General features: G+C 43.7%; 1 protein-coding gene across 1 annotated transcript in view; it reads left to right on the forward strand.

Annotated features, from left to right (window-relative positions):
* Window positions 1-19,281, forward strand: part of LOC138249546 (gamma-aminobutyric acid receptor subunit rho-3-like) — a 1,472,352-nt gene that overhangs the window by 1,374,811 nt on the left and 78,260 nt on the right. Inside the window, exon 6 of the mRNA XM_069203495.1 lies at window positions 11,183-11,323. Coding sequence (XP_069059596.1) covers window positions 11,183-11,323 — 141 coding nt within the window. The remainder of the gene's footprint in view (window positions 1-11,182; window positions 11,324-19,281) is intronic.

Here is a 19,281-nt window from a genome sequence, read left to right on the forward strand (position 1 = left end):
GTTGGAAGTAGGGAAGTAAATCCTCCGCCATCCACTCTAGTGCCTTCTAATACCAAAGTCCTCAGGCCAGCCAACGTGACTGTTCATGACATTCCTTGTACCAATCACTTCTCGCTGCTGGAAATACAGGACCCTGTTAATGACCAAAGAAATCCCCACTCACCTTTGGAATCTGCAACGTGAAATCCTTCCTTACCTTTAAAAGCTTTGACGCAAGAGGAGTTGGCCTCCTTTGTTATTGGCCTAAAAGATGAAGTGAGAGAATTGAAGCTATTATTGGTAGAAGTACTAAATACCCCCAGACTCTCCAATGTGAGGAAGGATACTATTTACACCCACGAGGATGAGGTGGCCATTTCTAACGCTCAGACCCCTCCTTTCAAGGTCCTGAGGCAGCTACATATGCAGGTGGCTCTTGCTGTCCTAGGTGGGATGGTTGTGCGTCTGGAGCCCCCGTCAAGCCTGTTTATTGATCGCACCGCAGGGGTCACCTTGAATCATCACTTTGCCACCGTCCATCTATGAAACTGGAATGGGACTTGACCCTTGCATACGACCCACGCAGACGCCATGCGAATGGCCACCCAGTTTACATGTGCCCCCCAACACTCGTGAACATAATCTATCCTTGATTAATAAAGCTTTCTATTGGTTACGCCACACTAGACAATGTGGTTCCATCATCTACTCGGATATTATTTCGGCTGAACGATTCAGCGACAAGCCAGGCCATTGGGATTCTGTAAAGCTAGTGTTATCTAGCCCATCTTTGGCAAAGGGCTTGTTATGTATGGAAGCCAGGAGTACTATGCGGAATGGCTCAAACATCTATCTTACCAGCAGCCGGCCAGTGTTCAGCCCCCTAGTGAAGATTCCACCATCGATTTTGATTCCCAGGGCACTAAAGGGGGGTTCTGGGTCCCTAGCCCCCCTTGGAGTAATACTGTGTGTAACCCATGCGAAGGAACACGATTTTTCAACTGATAGGCCAAGTCCACGGAAATTGGATCAAATTGCAGACTCCTCGATTATTGATTGACTGCACCCTCCTGCAATGCCTCAGGGTGTTAAGATAACTTTTTCTATGGATACACTTCTCCTATTTGACAACCTAGTTTTAGAGCCTTCTTTCCCAAGGATCATGACTCCATTGCCCAATGTTACTAAGGCACACTCTAAATTTGTGGAGAGTTCTGCAAAATTAAGTACTCCCCAGGAGGGTGTTTGTGATTTTGAGTCCTCATCGTTGAACCTCATGTCATGGAATGTGGCTGGAATTCGCCACTGCAAATGTTTATAGACAGGAGTACTGTTCATTTTGTAAGGAAGCTATACTGTCTCCAGCTGGAAAAGCAGCGGGGGTCCTCATCACATGGATAAGAATCTCTGAAATGGGAAATGCAAAGGAAGTTTATGTGGACTCGCCCGATATATTGGCAATATCGATCCAATCCAACCAAGGTCTACCGGTATTGTGTATTAATGTTTACAATAGACCAGATTTCCCCAACCACTCATCTAAAACGATCCAACTATTGAATTCCCTGGTGTCGGATCACTTCTTGACTCATTATATTATCATAGCTGGCTATTTGAATGTGTCTCTTGAGCCCAATTCAGTCTTCTCTGAGACCACTCAATATGAAGACTTAATATGGAATATCCCCCCATATTCAACACAGATGAAACACCCCAAAACCACTAACAGGGCCCTCCAGATAATCGATCTTATGATAACGCATGGTCTTCGACCAGGAAATGGGCGTTTCCCATCAGACAAGCCTGCAAAACCTACCTTTTTCAGAGGACCGTATAGTAGTATACTCGATCTTGTTCTTCTTGTTATCTGGATATGGCACCTTATCAATGATGTTAAGGTGGGTGATTTGCACAACAGTGATCATGCTCCCCTTCTGGTAACTTATGACAGGCAGCTCTTTACTAGGATAGAGGTTTGCAGCAATTATGATGCCCCTGACGTTATTTAGGTGTCCTCCAACAAGCGTGCTGTAAAATGAGAGTCCTTTAGAAATTCTCATAAACTATGGGGAATAATGCATGCTCTAGTAGCAACCCAACAGTTTTCTGATGATCCTTTCTTATGACATTGCATACAGAATTTTTCTTGGCCCTCAGAGAGCTATTCCTTAAAACCACCAGGGACAATAACAATCTAGGAGCAAACCCTCATCAGAGGTGGTTTGGCAAGGTCTGTAGAGACGCCAAGCATACTCTTATAAAAGCAATAAGATCAAGAGACAAAGGCAAGATATCTTGTGCAAGGCGCAACTACCCATCTGTACTTAAGTCTAGTAAAAACCAGTGGGAAGAGTCGTCATGGCATGACTTGGTATTGGCAGCCAAGCATTCAGATCCTAAGCGTTTCTGGTTCCTGGTGGCCAGAAGTGGTCGCAATGAGAATCTTAGACCCATTTGTCACATCTCGCAGGAAACCTGGTCTACTTATTTCACTAAGCTGTACTGTTTAGATCCTCTCCCCTCACCATAAATGACAGAAAATCCTCCCACGCCCTGTTTTCTACAGTTAGCTTGACCCCTTTTGCCTTGAAGGAAACCAAGAATGCTATTAGGGATCAAAAATCAGGGAAAGTCCCTGGGTTATATGGTATTCGTTCAGACATGTTTAAATCAGATGTGAATTATTTGGGCCCTTACATCAACAGAGTATCAAATGCCCTTCTGACAAGGAGAATTTACCCGCGGACATGGAAGGGAACAATTATTGTTCCTATACATAAAAAACGGGAGAAGGGTGTTCCGGGGAATTATAGACTGATTAGTTTACTGGATAATCTGAAAAAGATTTTCTGCTATCAGGTATTGAGGTGGCTCAAAGACTCGATCGAAGAAAATCAAGCCCTTAGTCATCTTCAGGCAGGTTTCAAGCAAAAAATAAGCACGGTTGGTCAGGTCTTCCGTCTCCTCACGACGCAGGGAAGCTTTTTGTTGCGTTTGTAGATCTCAAATTTGCCTTCGACCTTGTTCCACGCTGCAAATTGTGGGAAGTTATGAGCAGGGTTGGAGTAACGGGCCCCATATTAAACTTAATTAAAGATCTCTACTCCGAGAGTTATGCTAGAATTCGTTGGGGGTCAAATGGGGAGCTAACGCATGAGATTCCAATATGTAGAGGAGTGAGACAAGGATGTGTCCTGGCCCCCATCCTCTTTCTCCTGTTTATCAATGGGTGCATTTCCTGTCTTCTGGATTGTGACAATGATGCACCTAGGATGGGTGGAGTAAAGACCCCTTGTTTGTTATTTGCAGACAATAATCTATTGCTATCTCAAACTGCTTTAGGGCTCTCTAATTTTCTCACCAAGTTCATGGGCTTCTGCAAAGATCACGGATTGGAAATTAACGCAGCCAAAACAAAGTACATGGTTTATGGGGACACAAAGTACAAAATGAGGAAACCTACACTCCTGGAGGGTGTGTTGCTAGAAAGAGTCATTGCCTTCGCTTACCTAGGAATCAAATTGGAGGATTTACAAAAATGGCAGGCTCATCTTTTGAAGTCGCTTATGAGTTTGAAACAAAAGTCAGGGGGTATCTTGAGGTATGCTGCTAGGTCTCCCAGGTTTGCAATTACCCCAGCCATGGATATATATAAGGCCCAAGCCAGAGGGGGAACTTTATACGGTGCTGAGCTATGGGTTTATTGCAACCTGGAGGACCTAGAAAGAGCCAAAAACTATTTTGTAAAATCGCTCCTAAAAGTGCCCAGACGTACCCCCTTGTTGCCGATCGGGATGGACCTAAATCTCCATTCCATTGCACATATTGCGGCCTTAAGGCCTTTATTATATTGGATCCGTATCTGGTCAGCGGACACTTAGAGCCCATATAGGGTTTGGTTGAGCGATCTGTTAAGCATGCATGCTATAAAAAAAAGGTCAGGTGGCTTAAATATGTCGAAGGATCCTTTGCTGAACTTGGGTTGGGAGAGTACTGGTCAGGCCCTTTCTCTTTGCCAAAAAATGCTAGCCAGGTCGTGAAGGATGAGTACTGGTTGAATGTACAAGTAGACAAATTGGCTAAAATATCCTCGACTAGCATGACTAACAGTTTTTTATTGTAAAAATGCCATTATGAGTTTGAACATTATATGGATGTGATTTTATCTCCACTAGCACGAGCACTTTACATTAGACTTAGAACAGGGGTGCTCCCCTTATGTACTTTTACTTGTAGATGGCTGAAATCCAACAACCCTTCTAACTTATGCCCAATGGGATGTGGAACCGCTGAATGCGTGGCGCATGTTCATTTTCACTGTCCAGCGTATTCCAAGCAGAGGGCACGCTGGATTGTACTGCTTTGCAGATCTATGGGGTTTAGGAATCATTCATTGGCTCTCAGGATCTGCAAAACGGATCCAAATGTGTCAGTGGCTTGCAGTTTAGCAACATTTTTGGAGGCTATCTTGCATATTAGACTAAAATCTAAAACTAATTGTTTTTAATGTCTTATATTTCTTGTTTGATAAATTGTTTTCTGGCAGTTAGCATATCTATAAATATTTTATAAAACTAGGGCACTCACGAATAGATAGTTATGATATGTATTTGGATTATGACCCCCATCTATATTGAGTTTTATTGTATTTTATTATTCCTAGTCAAAGAACACCGTGATGGTTTTTAATTAATCTTTTTTACATTTATTTAAGTGTTTGTATAGGAGCTTTTATGGTATATTTTTTACCGAAATAAAGCTGAATTGAATTAACCTCTATATCTGCGGATCCCAATCACAATTTGCCAGATCCTGAAAGTCCTCCTGTAGCAGCTGCTCCATGAACTGCCAGGGATTATCACCCCTCCTTCCCCTCAGGTATGCCAAAAATGCAGAAGTTATTTTGTCTTTGCAGGTTCTCGAGGGCCTCAAGCTTAAATTGCATAGAGTCTAGAACCCAATCATGAATGTTTAGGTTCCTCTCTGCTGTGGCTCCTGTATCCTCAAGGTCCAAGACCCGCTGCTGGAGCTCAGTCAAATCCGTAGCTAATGTGGCTACCTTGCTGGTGACCTCGGCCAGGGAATGCTTAAGAGCAGCACTGTTAGCCCTGGCTTGAGCGTAGTATTGACAGGCCTCCGCCTGTTGGGCCTGTAATGCTTGTAAAATTGTAAAAAGTGAAGGCTTGTGCTCAGTGACAGCTTGAGAGTGACCCATTCTAGGCTCTGGAGAAGCAAGATGTCCTTTTCTGTTCTTCAGGAGGAAATTACAGCCTGTGAGATTAACAACACAAGGTTGGCACTACCTACAAGCAAAGCTGCTGGGGGCAATGCTATCCTGCTGAAATTCTATAAGACATTTAAGAAAATTGTTCTACCTCTTCTCATTCAAGTCATTCAGCAGATAGGGTTTAGTGGTGAGGTCCCTTGATCCTGGAATTTAACGCAGATAGTGATTTTCTTTAGAAAGGAAAACCTCCTGAGTAACTTGGGTCTTATCGACCTATATCTCTTATAAATGCAGATGCTAAAATAGTCACCAAGATCTTGGCTGTTCAGCTAGCCCCCTTTATGACTGATTTGACATCACATTATTAGATTGGTTTCATTCCAATGCATGTTAACACGGCACCTGTCAAAACGGCAATAGCAGCTTTTCACATGGTGGAGAAAACTGCCCTCAATTTGAGTCTGGTACTTCTGGACACAGAAAATACATTTGATTGGGTTGTGTGGGAAAGTCTTTGGATCACGATGAGGGCCTTTGGTCTTAGGTGCCATTTTCTAAGGTGGGCGCAGGCTTTCTATATCAGTCCTGGTACTCAATTGGTCCATGTTGGAAATGTATCTACCTCCTTTAGAATGTATCACAGTACTAGACAGAGGTCTCTATTGTCCCCTCTGTTATTTGTGCTATATCCAGAACCATATTTGCAGACTTTGTATTGGAATAACAATATTCAGCCCTTTCTCTATCATGGATATTTACTCAAGATCACGGCCTATGCAGATGATGCCACGGTATATTCTGGTAATCCATGAGTAGTGTCATGTTGCATTCAAAATGAAGCTAATAGATTTGGTAAGTTCTCGGGGTACAAATTGAACCTCGATAAAACCCAGGTGCTGGTTAATTTTTTTTGGACAGCCCGAAATTGGGAGCTACATCCTCAGCTATTTACCTCGGGAATCAACTCGCTCCGTGAGTAGAGCAAATATTTAGACTCAACTATGAGCCTCTGTTGCAGGCAGTCACAATGAAGTTACAATTTTGGAGCCGGCTCCCCCTAAGTAGTATCTGATGGTGCAGGATTATTAAGATGAACTACCCACATTTTTATACCTGTTTTTCTTCATTCCTTTACGAGTCCCCAATTTCTTCTTTAAACAACTAGATGGAGTTATTAGTAGCTTTATTTGGGGATATAGGTGGGCTAGGCATGCAATTTGTCTCATGAAGCTTCCCTGTAATCAAGGGGGCTTTCAGCTCCTGGATTTTAAGATGTATTTTTGGGCTGCCTTTGCCAGACGACTTTGTGCTTTACTTACGAAGGATACCCAGTTGCGCTTCCATATTTAATGTCGCTCAGGCAAGAATGCTGAATGTTCATGTTTAGGCTTGGGGATCCCAACTGTTTTAAGTGGGTGCGATTCAAGTGCATTAGGGACACCATATACATTTGGCGTGAACTTTCTGCTGTATACTCATTGTCGCTTATAAGCCTGTATATGCCTCTCTGGGATACCCTTGTTGCCCACAATTGTTCATGATAAGGTGGGGAAGGGCTGGGCTAAACAGGGAGTTCTATGTTTAGGCAGCTTTACGATCTCAGTGGCTTCAGTATATTTGAAGATCTGCAAAGTCAGCTCGACCTCCCTACCTATTCCTTTTTTAAGTATTTGCAGATTAGGGACTATTTTTTGGTCAAATGCTGGTTGGTAGCTTCACTCGGTTAACCTAAGAGTTCAACAATTAAAAACCATGGGTATGTTGTACTACACGCCCAGCAGGATCGTGCGGTGGGCTCGGGTCATCAGTTCAGAAAAGGCTAAATACCCCAAATGCAGATTTTCCGCACCTGGTATATTACATATGTTTGCTTTATGTCCCATGCTGGGGGCTTTTTGGGCTGATGTGAGTCAGCTTATGGGGTTGTGTATTAGTGACGCCCTACATTTTACTCATAAGGAAATCATGCTGAGCTGTGGACTGGGAGTGGACTTGGGGACTAACTGCTTTCTATTGCCATTGTGATAGCGTGGCTTTGCATTGCTAGAGCCTTGGTTTCTGACGCCCCCTGTGGTGAGCAGATTTACTAGCAGAAACTGGCATTGGCTAAATCAAGTGGCATGCGCTCGATTACGCAATTTTATCATATTTGGTCTAGGTTTAACTGGAAACCTTAGTCTGTTTTTGCATGAGGCAAGAAGTGGAACTGTGAGACGTTGAATTATGCTGCATCAAGTGCAATTGTGTGACATGGAGTGCAATTGTGTAATGTGGAATGCAACTGTGTGACCTTGAGAACAATTGTGTGGAGTAGAATGATGTGCCCTGGAGTGTAATTATATGATGTGGTGTGGCATGGAATTATGTGGCACTATGTGGCAAGGAGTGGAATTATGTGGTGTTGAGTGGAATTTTGTGGAATTAAATTCATAGCATGGAATTATGTTGCATTGAATGGAGAAGAATTATGCAGCATGGGCTGGAGTGGAATTATGTGGAGTGGCATGAAATTTAGTGGCATGGTTTGAAGTTGAATTGTGTGGAGCGAAATTGTGTGGCATGGAGTGGAATTATCCGCTGCGAATTGGAATTCTGTGGCATGGAGTGAAATTGTGTGGCATGGAATTGTGAGATGTGGAATTGTGTGGTGTGGAATTGTGTGGCATGTAGTGGAATGTGAGATGTGTGGAATTGTGTGAAGTGGAATTGTGGGACATGCAACTGTGTGGTGTGGAATTGTTATATGGCATGGAATTGTGTGGTATGGAGTGGAATTGTGAGACGTGGAGTTGTGTTGCCTGGAGTGAAATTGTGCCACATGGAGTGCATTTATATAATGAGGAGGGTAACTGTGTGAAGTGGAGTGCAATTGTTTGGAGTAGAATTATGTGGCGTGGAGTGGAATGCTATGATTTAGTATGGAATTATAAGGTGTGATGTGCAGTGGAGTGGAATTGTGTGGCCTGGAATTGTGTTGCATGGTGTGGAATTATTTGGAGTGGAATTATGTAGCGTGGAGTGGAATTATGTTGCATGCAATTGTGAGGAGTGGAATTGTGTCGTGGAGTGCAATTATGTGCCATGGAGTGGACTTATGTGGCATGCAATTTTGAGATGTGAAATTCTGAGACGTGGTATTGTGTGGTGTAGACTTGTGTGGCGTGTAGTGGAATTGTGCGAAATGTAATTGTGTGGAGTGAAATTGTGCGGCGTTGCATTGTGGGGCATGGAATTGTGTGTCATGGAATGGGGTGGAGTGGAAATGTGTGCAGGCTGAACAACAGAAAACAAAGAACACGGGGATGGTTTTGGAAACACTGGGAAGCCGGATGAGGAAAGCCAGTACGAAGGCAATAAATATAAGTAGTCAAATTAAACGGCCATTGGTGAAAAGACAAGTGTTTGTATACAAAGAAAATATTTTTGGCGAAACTTGCGCAGACTTGCGTCATCTGAAGTTTGTAACAGTGACTGGAGTAAAAATCTGAAGTTAATTTGTCCATGATGGAATGTGACTTTGACATCTTGTTAACATCGGCAATGGCATATGTTATGTGAAATCAGCTTGCATGTGTTAAGTAAATAAAAGATGGCCTTGGTTTAAATAAAGGTATCCTGGTTATTATAAATTAGAACAGAGGAATAAAAAAAAGGTTTATGGTTTCAAAATATGTGATGGTACATTATTTTTCAATAGGGTAATGTTGCATTTTGAGTCAAAGTGGCGTTGCAAGTACATTTCCTACAATCTGGTAACTGTTGGAGAAATGTGTTACAGGGCCAGTTGAAAGTGTGGGTGTTAATGTTTAAAGTAAAGACGGGCAGGAGTGGGGTGAAGGGCAGGGGCAAGAGCACCAAAAAGTGGTAGGTGTGGGGGGAAGAAACAGTAACTGAATAACAGTGCAAGTGGCATGGGCATCATAATTAAAATGAATCAATCAGTGCTTGGTCCATGCGCCACACAAAGAAAAGGAAATGATGACTGGTTTGAGCTGGCCAACTATAAAGCAGCAAAGAGCAGAAATAAAGTCAACTAATGGTATGGAATGGTCGGACTGCAATCCCCCTTCTGTACACCATAGTAACGAAGAGACAGTTCATGCGCTGTCCAGCCCAGACCTAAAAACACTGTCAGGATTTTTTTTTAACATTGCTTCTTTCCACTTTGAGCAAATATAAATTCAAGGACATCTTATCTGTTCTGGATTCTCTGGTATTCTGAGACTAAAAGTGAAGTGTTGGAAACCTATGTAAGAGTTGTGTCTAAATCAAAGGACCGCTAGTAACAGTTTCAATTACTATAGTCTGCTATAACAGAGACTTGTGCTTCACCCAAGAGACCTCTATGAATGTCTTAAGGTTCTGCCCCTGGTACAGGAAGCATTTGTGTATGACTAAAGGGACCTCTATTAACAAGTTAGGATACTGTAACCAGCTACAATAAGCATTTGCGACTGACTCAATGAACCTTTAATGGCTTCAAGTAATGCACACGGCTATAGCAAAGAGTTGGGTCTGACAAGGATCCTTTAGTAACTGGTTAAGGTACTACAGTCTTCATAGGGAAAATTCTGGTTGCAGCATTTCAAGGGCATCCATCCATAAAAACCTATTAGTCTTTTGTGAAATGCTTGTTTCTTAGAGCAGCTACGTTTTTAAATCTATTTTTATTCACAAATAAAAGTGGGACCAGCTCCACAATTTACAGTATTAACAAGCAAGTAGTTTGGGTTCAAATATGATGGTCCGGTCTAAAGTGTGTGGTAAATGCAGTGGACGCTGGCATGAATATGCAAATGCTTTGGGTGGAAATAATTTGAACCTACCTTTGAAGCTTAGCTAGCTGTGTACATTAAAGAAACACCTGGATCACTGCAAATCAGTAATCTGCAGCTGCTATATTGACCTTCACTCAAGTATGTAATCCACCACGATTGCACGACACTGGGCCATACACACCTGTGCAAAATCGAGACTTGCCTCTTGTGGCGGAGGGTTCCCCAGACCTAAACCGTGGAACGTGGGCCCTAGATTCTTGGATTTTGATCTCATATGAGCCAAGAGAAAAATTACAATGATGTGGAAGTCTGGGGTGGGGCCAGGTCTGAAAACGTGGGTGAAAGATGTCACAAGAAGGGGTCTTGCTTAGAGAAGATGTAGGAGGGGTGCGGAGATGCCCAATTTCTGCTCCGTGGACTGAGGTGCTGGAGAACTGGGATCACCTGGAAGGTGAGAAGGGGTCGGAATCCGAAGAGCAGACTGGGTCGGCTGATAGCGATCTGGGCGAAGAACCGGGCACTGCAATAGAAGCAAACGCACACTGATAGAAGAAAGCTCTTTTAGTTTCTTCTTTAGGATCATAACCATCGCACCTGCGACAACCCCCATGGTTGGCCCTGCACCTCACCCACTTAATTTCTTCCTGAATATGGCAGTAACACCCTTGTACACACTGGAGCTTCTGGCCCACCTATGCCCTCTTACCCACTCCTCATTTGATACTATTAATTATCTGCGATTGAAACACCCCACAGCAGTATGCTCTTTGTAACCTACGTTCAATTCCATGTTTTCCCCTTCCCCTCCCTCCTGACCAGAGGTCTGCAGACCACGAAGAATATAACACTTTTATGCGTCTACGCTCTGCCTAAGCTGCACTGGCGACCATACTGTGGGGAAAGATTAGGCTAGCCCCTTGCTTTGTTTTAATTAAAAAGAATGTTTTGGAAATGTTCTAAGGCTGATCATGTGTGGCTATGTTTGATGCATTGTTGGTTATGCCATAACTGTGTTTCACATGATCATTTCCTGCCACCTAATCAGCCTTACTGAAATGTGGTTCTACATAATGTATGGTTTGTATTACAACAAATGCTGATAAATATATATTTAAAAATGTGTAATCTGATCCAGTTGATCTACTGTCATGAAAAAAAGGTGAAAGACAGCTACTAAAATATTATGTTTTTTTTGTAGATGCTTACAACGAGGAGGACCTCATGCTCTTCTGGAAGCATGCGAATGAGTCATTGAAGACAGATGAGCATATTTCACTATCCCAGTTCTTCATTGATGAGTTCAGTGCTTCAAGTGGACTCGCTTTATACAGCAGCACTGGTATATACTGTTATTAATATGACATGCTTAAATTGGCAATTGTAATCTACAATATTAAAGAAAATGTAAAAACAAAGCGTACTATGAAAACAAGAAAAAATATTAGTGTTGTGCTCTTGCCTGCAGTCATTTGTTGTTAGACTCTATGTTGGCCCTGGCCCTTTTTACAGGGTCATCCCCAAAACTCTTGCCTTTCTCCTCCTATTTTTTCTGACCTCTTTTTTTGGCTTTAGGACTCTGAACACTTTATCACTGCTGATCAGTGCTAAAGTGCATGTGCTCTCCCTTCTCAACTTGGTATGATTGGCTTACACCTGATTGGCATGATTAATTTACCTGTAATTCCCTTGTACAGTGGTATCCCTTATACCCAGGGCCTGTAAATTAAATGCTACTAATGGGCCTGCAGCGCAGCTTCCGCCACCCACAGAAGTAGCCTTTGAAACCTGTCTCAGGCATGCCACCCAAGGGCCTGCGTGAGCAGTTTACTACCACAGGGACCTGGCATCTAAATGTACTTGCCAAGCCTGGAACTCCCCTTTTACTACACTGTGGACAGGGTGCTGTGTATGCAAAAGGTAGTTTATCTAACCAAAGAAGGGACAGGGAGATTATGTGGTCCAGTGTACAGTCTCCCTAATAGTAATACCAATCCAGAAAGCTACACTGTTCCAAAGAAAAAGAAGAAATCCACTATGCACTCCTAAAAATAGAAGCAAGAGCCCTCACGCATCCATTGGATGTCATGCTTCATCATAGGGCTTGGTCCTCGTCAGACTGGCGCTGCAGTGTCTGACGGGCCCCACAGGGGGGCTCTTTGCCCGAGATCTTGATTTGAAATACATGCCACGCTGAAAAAATGTAGGGATCGACCATGCTACTAGTGGGCTGCAGCACTGGGTGTGCCACCCACGTAAGTAGCCCCCTAACCATGTCTCAGGCCTGCCACTGTAGTGCCTGTGTGGGCAGTTTCATTGCCACTTCGACTTGGCATTTAAAAGTACTTGCCAAGCCTTAAAATCCCCTTTTTCTACATATGTCACTCCTAAGGTAGGCCCTAGGTAGCACATAGGGCAGGGTGCTATGTAGGTAAAAAGCAGGACATGAACATATGTGTCCTACATGTCCTTGTAGTGTAAAAGTCCCAAATTAATTTTACACTGCTGTGAGGCCTGCTCCCTTCATAGGATAGCATTAGGGCTACCCTCATATATTGTTTGAATGGTAGATCCTGATCTGAAAGGAGTAGCCAGGTCATATTTAGTATGGCCAGAATGGTGATATAAAATCCTGCTTAATGGTGAGGGTGGATTTTATATTACTATTTTAGAAATGCTACTTTTAGAATTTGAGCATTTCTCTACACTTAAATCCTTCTGTGCCTTCCAATCCACCTTTGGCTAGGTTTAGTTGACAGCTCCCTTGTGCATTCACTCAGATAACCCCAAACACAGGATGCTCAGTCACACTTACAGACATCTGCATATTGAATGGGTCTTCCTGGGCTGAGAGGGTGGAGGGCCTGACACTTACATGTCACAGGACAGTAGCCTTCCCTTACACAAAGGACTGTCACACCCCCTACTGGGACCATGGCAGACAGGATGGAACTAAAAGGGGACCTTGTGCACTTCTAAGCCACTCTTTGAAGTCTCTCCTACTTCAAAGGCACATTTGGGTATTTAAGCAGGGTCTCTGACCCTTCCAACTTAGACACTTCTGAGGTAGACACTTCTACTTCACAGACACCTCCTTAAAAAGAAACCCTGAACCAGAACTCACAACCTGCGAAGAACTACTGCCTGGCTGCCCAAAGGACTCACCTGGACTGCTTTTCTGCAAAGAACTGCTGCCCTGCTGCCTTGCTATGATCTGGCTCTGCTGAGAAGTGCTCTCCAGGGACTTGGATAGAGCTTGCCTCCTGTTCCCTGAAGTCTCAGGACCAAAAAGAATTAATCTCTGCAAAAGAACTCCTGTGCAGCGCAAATTGACGCACAGCCTGCAAAAAGCGACACACACCCTGCCTCGTGGTGAGAAAATCACTGCACGCTGAACCGGAACGACGCAGCCCGACTTCGTGAAAAGAAGATTGACACAGCGCCAATGTTTCGACCGGAACATCTACGCACGGCCCACTGGATCGACGCAAAGCTGAACCAGAACGACGCAGCCCAAATTCCTGAGAAGAATCGATGCAGCACTTGCCATGTGGTTGTCAGAGTCACCAGATCCTCGGGGTTTGTGCACGTTCCCAACACTTCCACCACAAGACAGCTCCAATACTCTGATTAGATTTATCACAGAGTCTAAGAGTGTCCAAGTGGGGAAAAGGGATTAGGACGGGAACAGCTGGGAAGGAGACCTGTAGGAAGCAAAAGGTTAAAACACAACATCAAAATTACATCTCATGAAATCAGTACCATGCTACAACTCTAAGCTTCGTCTTTTCCGAAAAACATGAACAACCCTAGAATAGTCCTAAAACTGACTAGGCTTTAGATGACCGAATGCCTGAGGAGGAAACAGGAAAAGTTAAATAGGACTTTCAGATTCGAGTACTTTCTTTAGCATGAGAATCAGGAAACACTCTGAGCAATTTCTAAACAACCATATGAATCTCCTTTTAAGAATATATATCAGGAACACACAGCATTACATCTAGAACTCTGGTATTGTTGTGTTCATCTCAGAAAAAACATTGGGAAGTGAATTGCACACATTGCAGATTTTTATATGAGTATTAAACACCATAAAGAATTGTGCACCATGAAATCACACAACGTAGATTCAAGGAATAAATCACGCAACATGTCAACTTGAAATGCTACCAAGAAAATGTCTTAGAATAGTAGCGCGCAGTAATTTACATTATTTATACACGAGGAAAGAATTGCACGTCTTGCCGATTCAAATGCCACCATACAAGTGCCAAGAAATGGTAGCGCACAATGAACAACATGAAAAGCACTCAGGGAAAGAATTGCGCGTCTTGCCGATTCAAATGCCACCATGCAAATGCCAAGAAATGGTAGCGCACAATGAATAACATGAAAAAACACTCAAGGAAAGAATCGCGCGTGTTGCCGATTCGAATGCCACCATGTAAATGCCAGAAAATGGTAGTGCGCAATGAACAACAAAGTTAAATGCTCATGAAACGAATTGCACGTCTTGCCAACTCGTAAAACATCATGTAAATGTCAAGAAATATCAGCGCGCAATGAACAACAATGTAATAACAAAGTCAAATCTTTATGGAATAAATTGCGCGTCCTCCCTATTTGCAAACCACCATACAAATGTCAAAAAATGGCAGCACACAAGTAATCTGTTATTCATTTAAGAATCAAAATCAAGAATATGAAAATTCTCAATTACGGTGTTGGGAAATGTCCAAACACTGTCTTACCGCCTGGAAACAGTGATCACCAATGAGAGATGAGTGCAGAAGACTGGAAAATCCAAATAGGCCGCAGGGACAGGAGCTCAGGAAGAAGCTGCTGCTCTGCACCAGGACCTCTGAATAGTGAGCACTGGAAGTTGGGCTGACTCTCTTTTATAGAGTCTTGGCCCAGCCTAGAACCACGCCCAGGCATGTTGCAGGGAAAGTCTCTAGAAGGCCCTGGAAAGGGACCACACCCTAACACACTCTGAATGTCTGCAGCAATACATTGCAAATGTACAGTATTTATAAGCACCTTAAAAATAAATCTTTTGGATGGAATTCTGCAATGCAAAAGGTTAAACAATAACATATCATCACAATGCATAAATTACATTATCTTGCGAGTGTTGGGTTTTTGCATTCTAGATGCCCATAGAGCGCGCACTGTCCTGGTGTTGACAGTACTCCCCTCTCCCAGGCGCGCTCTAGGGCCTGGTTTATATGGATTAAAACGATGAAAGCGTCTCACAAGTACTGGAGCATGAACATCAGATGTGGAAACCCATGAATTACTTTCAGGGCCATAACCTTTCCATGAGATTAAGTACCATAGGTTAAGCCCTCTCAGTTTAGAGTCCAACACTTTCTTGACTTCATATTCTTCTTCCCCCTGCACTAGAACAGGAGCTGGATGAGGGTGGACCTTTTGGACTGCCTTTTTTAAGAGGGAAGTATGGAATACTGGATGAATCCATAATGATTTTGGCAATTGTAGTTTATAGGTCACAGGATTGATTTACTGAAGAACAGTGTAAGGACCTATAAATTTGGGGTTGAACATGTGCTTCTTCTTGAAGTCTATATGTTTTGTGGAAAGCCACACTTTGTCACCAGGTTGATACTGCGGTCCCTCACAATGTTTCTTGTCATAATGCTTTTTGTATTTTTTTTTGGCTTTTTCTAAATGTTGTTGAATCGATTTCTGAGTTTGATGCAAATGTTGAATGATTTCTGACACAGCTGGAGTGAGATAACTTTCTTGAGGAATTGTGATGGGCAAGGTGTCAGGATGATAGCCAAACAAACCAAAGAAGGGTGTAACGCCAGTAGACGTGTGGAAGGAGTTGTTGTAGGCTAACTCAGCTAACCAGAGCATTGATGTCCATGAATTAAGTGCTTTTTCAGCGTAAGCACGTAGGTATTGCTTCAAAGTCTGATTTAGTCTGTCCGTTTGACCATCTGTTTGAGGATGGTGGCTAGTAGATAGGGTAGATGTCACTTGGAGTGTTTTACACCATGTCTTCCAGAAGTTGGAGGCAAATTGCGATCCCCGATCGGAGAGGATCACTTTTGGCAGTCCATGATAACGAACCACTCTATTCAGTAAGATAGTTGCCAGTTCACTAGAGGTGGGTAATTTCTTACAGGCAATGAAATGTCCATATTTCGTGAGACTATCTACTACCACCAGAATTACTGAATGCTGTTGAACCACTGGCAGACCTGTAATAAAGTCTAAAGAGATGTGTTCCCACGGACGACTTGGGGGTTGGGGTGGGTGTAACAACCCTTTCGGTTTTGAATGACTTGTTTTAGTGCGAGCACAGACTTCGCAGTTGTTTACCATTGTTTTTGCATCCTTTGTTAAGGTAGGCCACCAAAAATAGCGTTGGATTAATTCAAGATTTTTAGGAGTACCAGGGTGACCTGCTGTAGGTATAACATGCAACCAATGAAACACTATCTTGCAAAGTTTGGTAGTGGGCACGAACAAACGAGCATCGTGAAAGGGTAATCCTTGCTTGATTGATCTTTTCGGATCTGCTTGGGCCCACGCCTGCCATTTTTCAACAGTGAATGAATTGCGGATGTCTTCAAAGAAATCTTCTGTTTTTATGATACATAGGACCTTGTCAGGAGCAATGATAGCTCTGGAGGTTTGAACTGCAGGCAATGTGGTAGACTCTTGGCGGGACAAGGCGTCAGCTTTGCGATTATCTTTACCAGGCCGGATGGTTACCACAAAATCAAACTCTGCAAAAAACAGCATCCAGCGTAATTGCCGAGGAGTCAAAAGTCTGGCAGAACTCATGAATTGAAGATTGCGATGATCAGTATATACTGTGACAGTATATTTAGCTCCCAACAAATGATGTCTCCATTCTTTAAAGGCGTCACGAATCGCCAGAAGCTCTTTTTCAGCAATGACATAGTTCTGTTCGGCTTCGTTCAACTTCCGAGACATGTAAGCTACAGGATGAAGCTGACCAGAGTCTTTGTTTCGTTGTGACAAGACTGCTCCTATTGCCACATCTGAAGCATCAGCTTCCACTATGAAAGGTCGATCTGCATCCGGATGAGTCAAGACTGGGGCAGTGGAGAAAGCTTCTTTCAAAGTTGAAAAGGCTTGGTCTGCTTCTGGGGACCATACAAATTTTTCTTTCTTTCTTAATAACTTAGTAATTGGAGCCACTGTCTGGGAGAAATGATTGCTGAACCTCTGGTAAAAATTTGCAAAGCCCAGGAAACATTGTACATCATGAACAGTCTTTGGGATGGGCCATTCAGATACAGCTTTTACTTTCCTTTCTGCCATCACCATACCTTGAGGGGTAAGGATAACCCCTAAAAACTCAACTGTGGTAACATGAAACTCACACTTGGTTAGCTTGAAATATAAATGGTGTTTACGAAGGGCTGCCAAAATTTTCTTGACATGTTGAACATGTTTATTCTCATTGTCTGAGTAGATCAAAATGTCATCAATGTAAACTATGGCAAAGATATCGAGGTACTCTCTAAGAACGTCATTTAAGAAAAATTGAAATGCTGCTGGAGCATTGCACAGACCAAAAGGCATGACGGTGTATTCAAAAAGGCCATATCTTGTTTTGAATGCCGTTTTCCATTCGTCACCCTCTCTCATTCTGACCAAATGGTAAGCACCTCGAAGATCAAGCTTCGTGTAGATTTTTGCTTTCTTTACTTGTTCCAGTAAGACCGGAATTAGAGGCAAAGGATATTTGTTCTTGATGGTGATTTTATTCAAGCCCCTATAGTCGATACAAGTTCGAAGCTCTCCGTTCGCTTTTGGAACAAAAACAAAGGAGAAGCTGTGGGAGACTTAGAGGGGCGGATGAAACCATTCTCTAAGAATTGATCCAAGTATTTTCGTAAATGTTGATTTTCATGTTCTGACAGGGCATACACACAACAGTTGGGAAGTATCCCCCCTGGGACTAGATCAATTTGACAGTCATAAGATGTATGAGGAGGTAAGTTCTCTGCTTCCTTCTCATCAAATACATCTTCATAAGACGAATACTGTTTGGGCAACTGAACTTCTTTCTCTGTGGCGGTAGCTATGTAAGAATGGCGAACTTCCGATTCTTGAGTCCTTTGGAGACAATGGGCCTCATTACGACCCTGGCGGTCATAGACCGCCAGGGTGGAGGCCGGAGGTAGCACCGCCAACAGGCTGGCGGTGCTACATCAGGTATTCCGACCGTGGCTTCAGGGTCCGGCGGTTTCCCACCGGATTTCCCCCGGCTGGGGGAGTCCTCCATGGCGGCGCTCCATGCAGCGCCGCCATGGGGATTCCGACCCCCTTCCCGCCAGCCTGTTCCTGGCGGTTTACACCGTCAGGAAGAGGCTGGCGGGAACGGGTGTCGTGGGGCCCCTGTACTGCCCATGCCACTGGCATGGGCAGTGCAGGGGCCCCCTAATAGGGCCCCATTAAGATTTTCAGTGTCTGCTTGGCAGACACTGAAAATCGCGACGGGTGCAACTGCACCCGTCGCACCGCAGCAAAACCGGCGGCTCCATTCGGAGCCGGCTTCATCTTTGCTGGGGCTTTCTCGCTGGGCCGGCGGGAAAGTTGTAATGGTCCCCGTGGTCATTTGACCGCGGGGCGGTGTTTAGGCGGTTTCCGCCCGGCGGGCGGTGCCCGCCGGGGTCGGAATGACCCCCAATGTTCTTTACATAGCACTAATGAGAACACGATCTTTCGTTCTGCCCAATTAATCTCTGGATTGTGATGAGTTAACCATGGCAAGCCAAGGATGATCCCATACTGGGGAGCATGGATCACGTCAAGGATGAGTTCCTCTTTATGTTTCTTTCTTTGATTCTGACCTTCACAAATTATTGTCAAGGGGACAGTCTGAAGAGTTATCGGACCTCCAGTCAAGAGTTTTCCATCAACTGCCTGGATGGTTTCTGGGGTCTTCTTTTCAATACATGGGATCCCCCATGCACGAACCAATTGGGCGTCAACAAAGTTTCCGGTAGCCCCAGAGTCGACTAGAGCCTTCTTGAAATAGGTCTTTTTCTTGACCTGAACTCTTATTCCCAATTTTAGATGTTTGGATTGTGAAGGATCCACGGTGACACCCAAGAGCAACCCTTCTCTGCAACTTGGGTGCTTTAGATTTTCCGACTCGACTGATGCATTGGTTGCAACTTTCTGAACTGGGCCTCGCTTGCTCTTTGTTTTGATTGGACAATCTTTGGCGAAATGACCTTTCCGCCCACAATAGAGACATTGCCCATTTTTTCTGCGTAGGTCCTTTTC

Source organism: Pleurodeles waltl, chromosome 8, assembly GCF_031143425.1.
Source record: "Pleurodeles waltl isolate 20211129_DDA chromosome 8, aPleWal1.hap1.20221129, whole genome shotgun sequence".
In the NCBI taxonomy this organism is placed as follows: Eukaryota; Metazoa; Chordata; class Amphibia; order Caudata; family Salamandridae; genus Pleurodeles; species Pleurodeles waltl.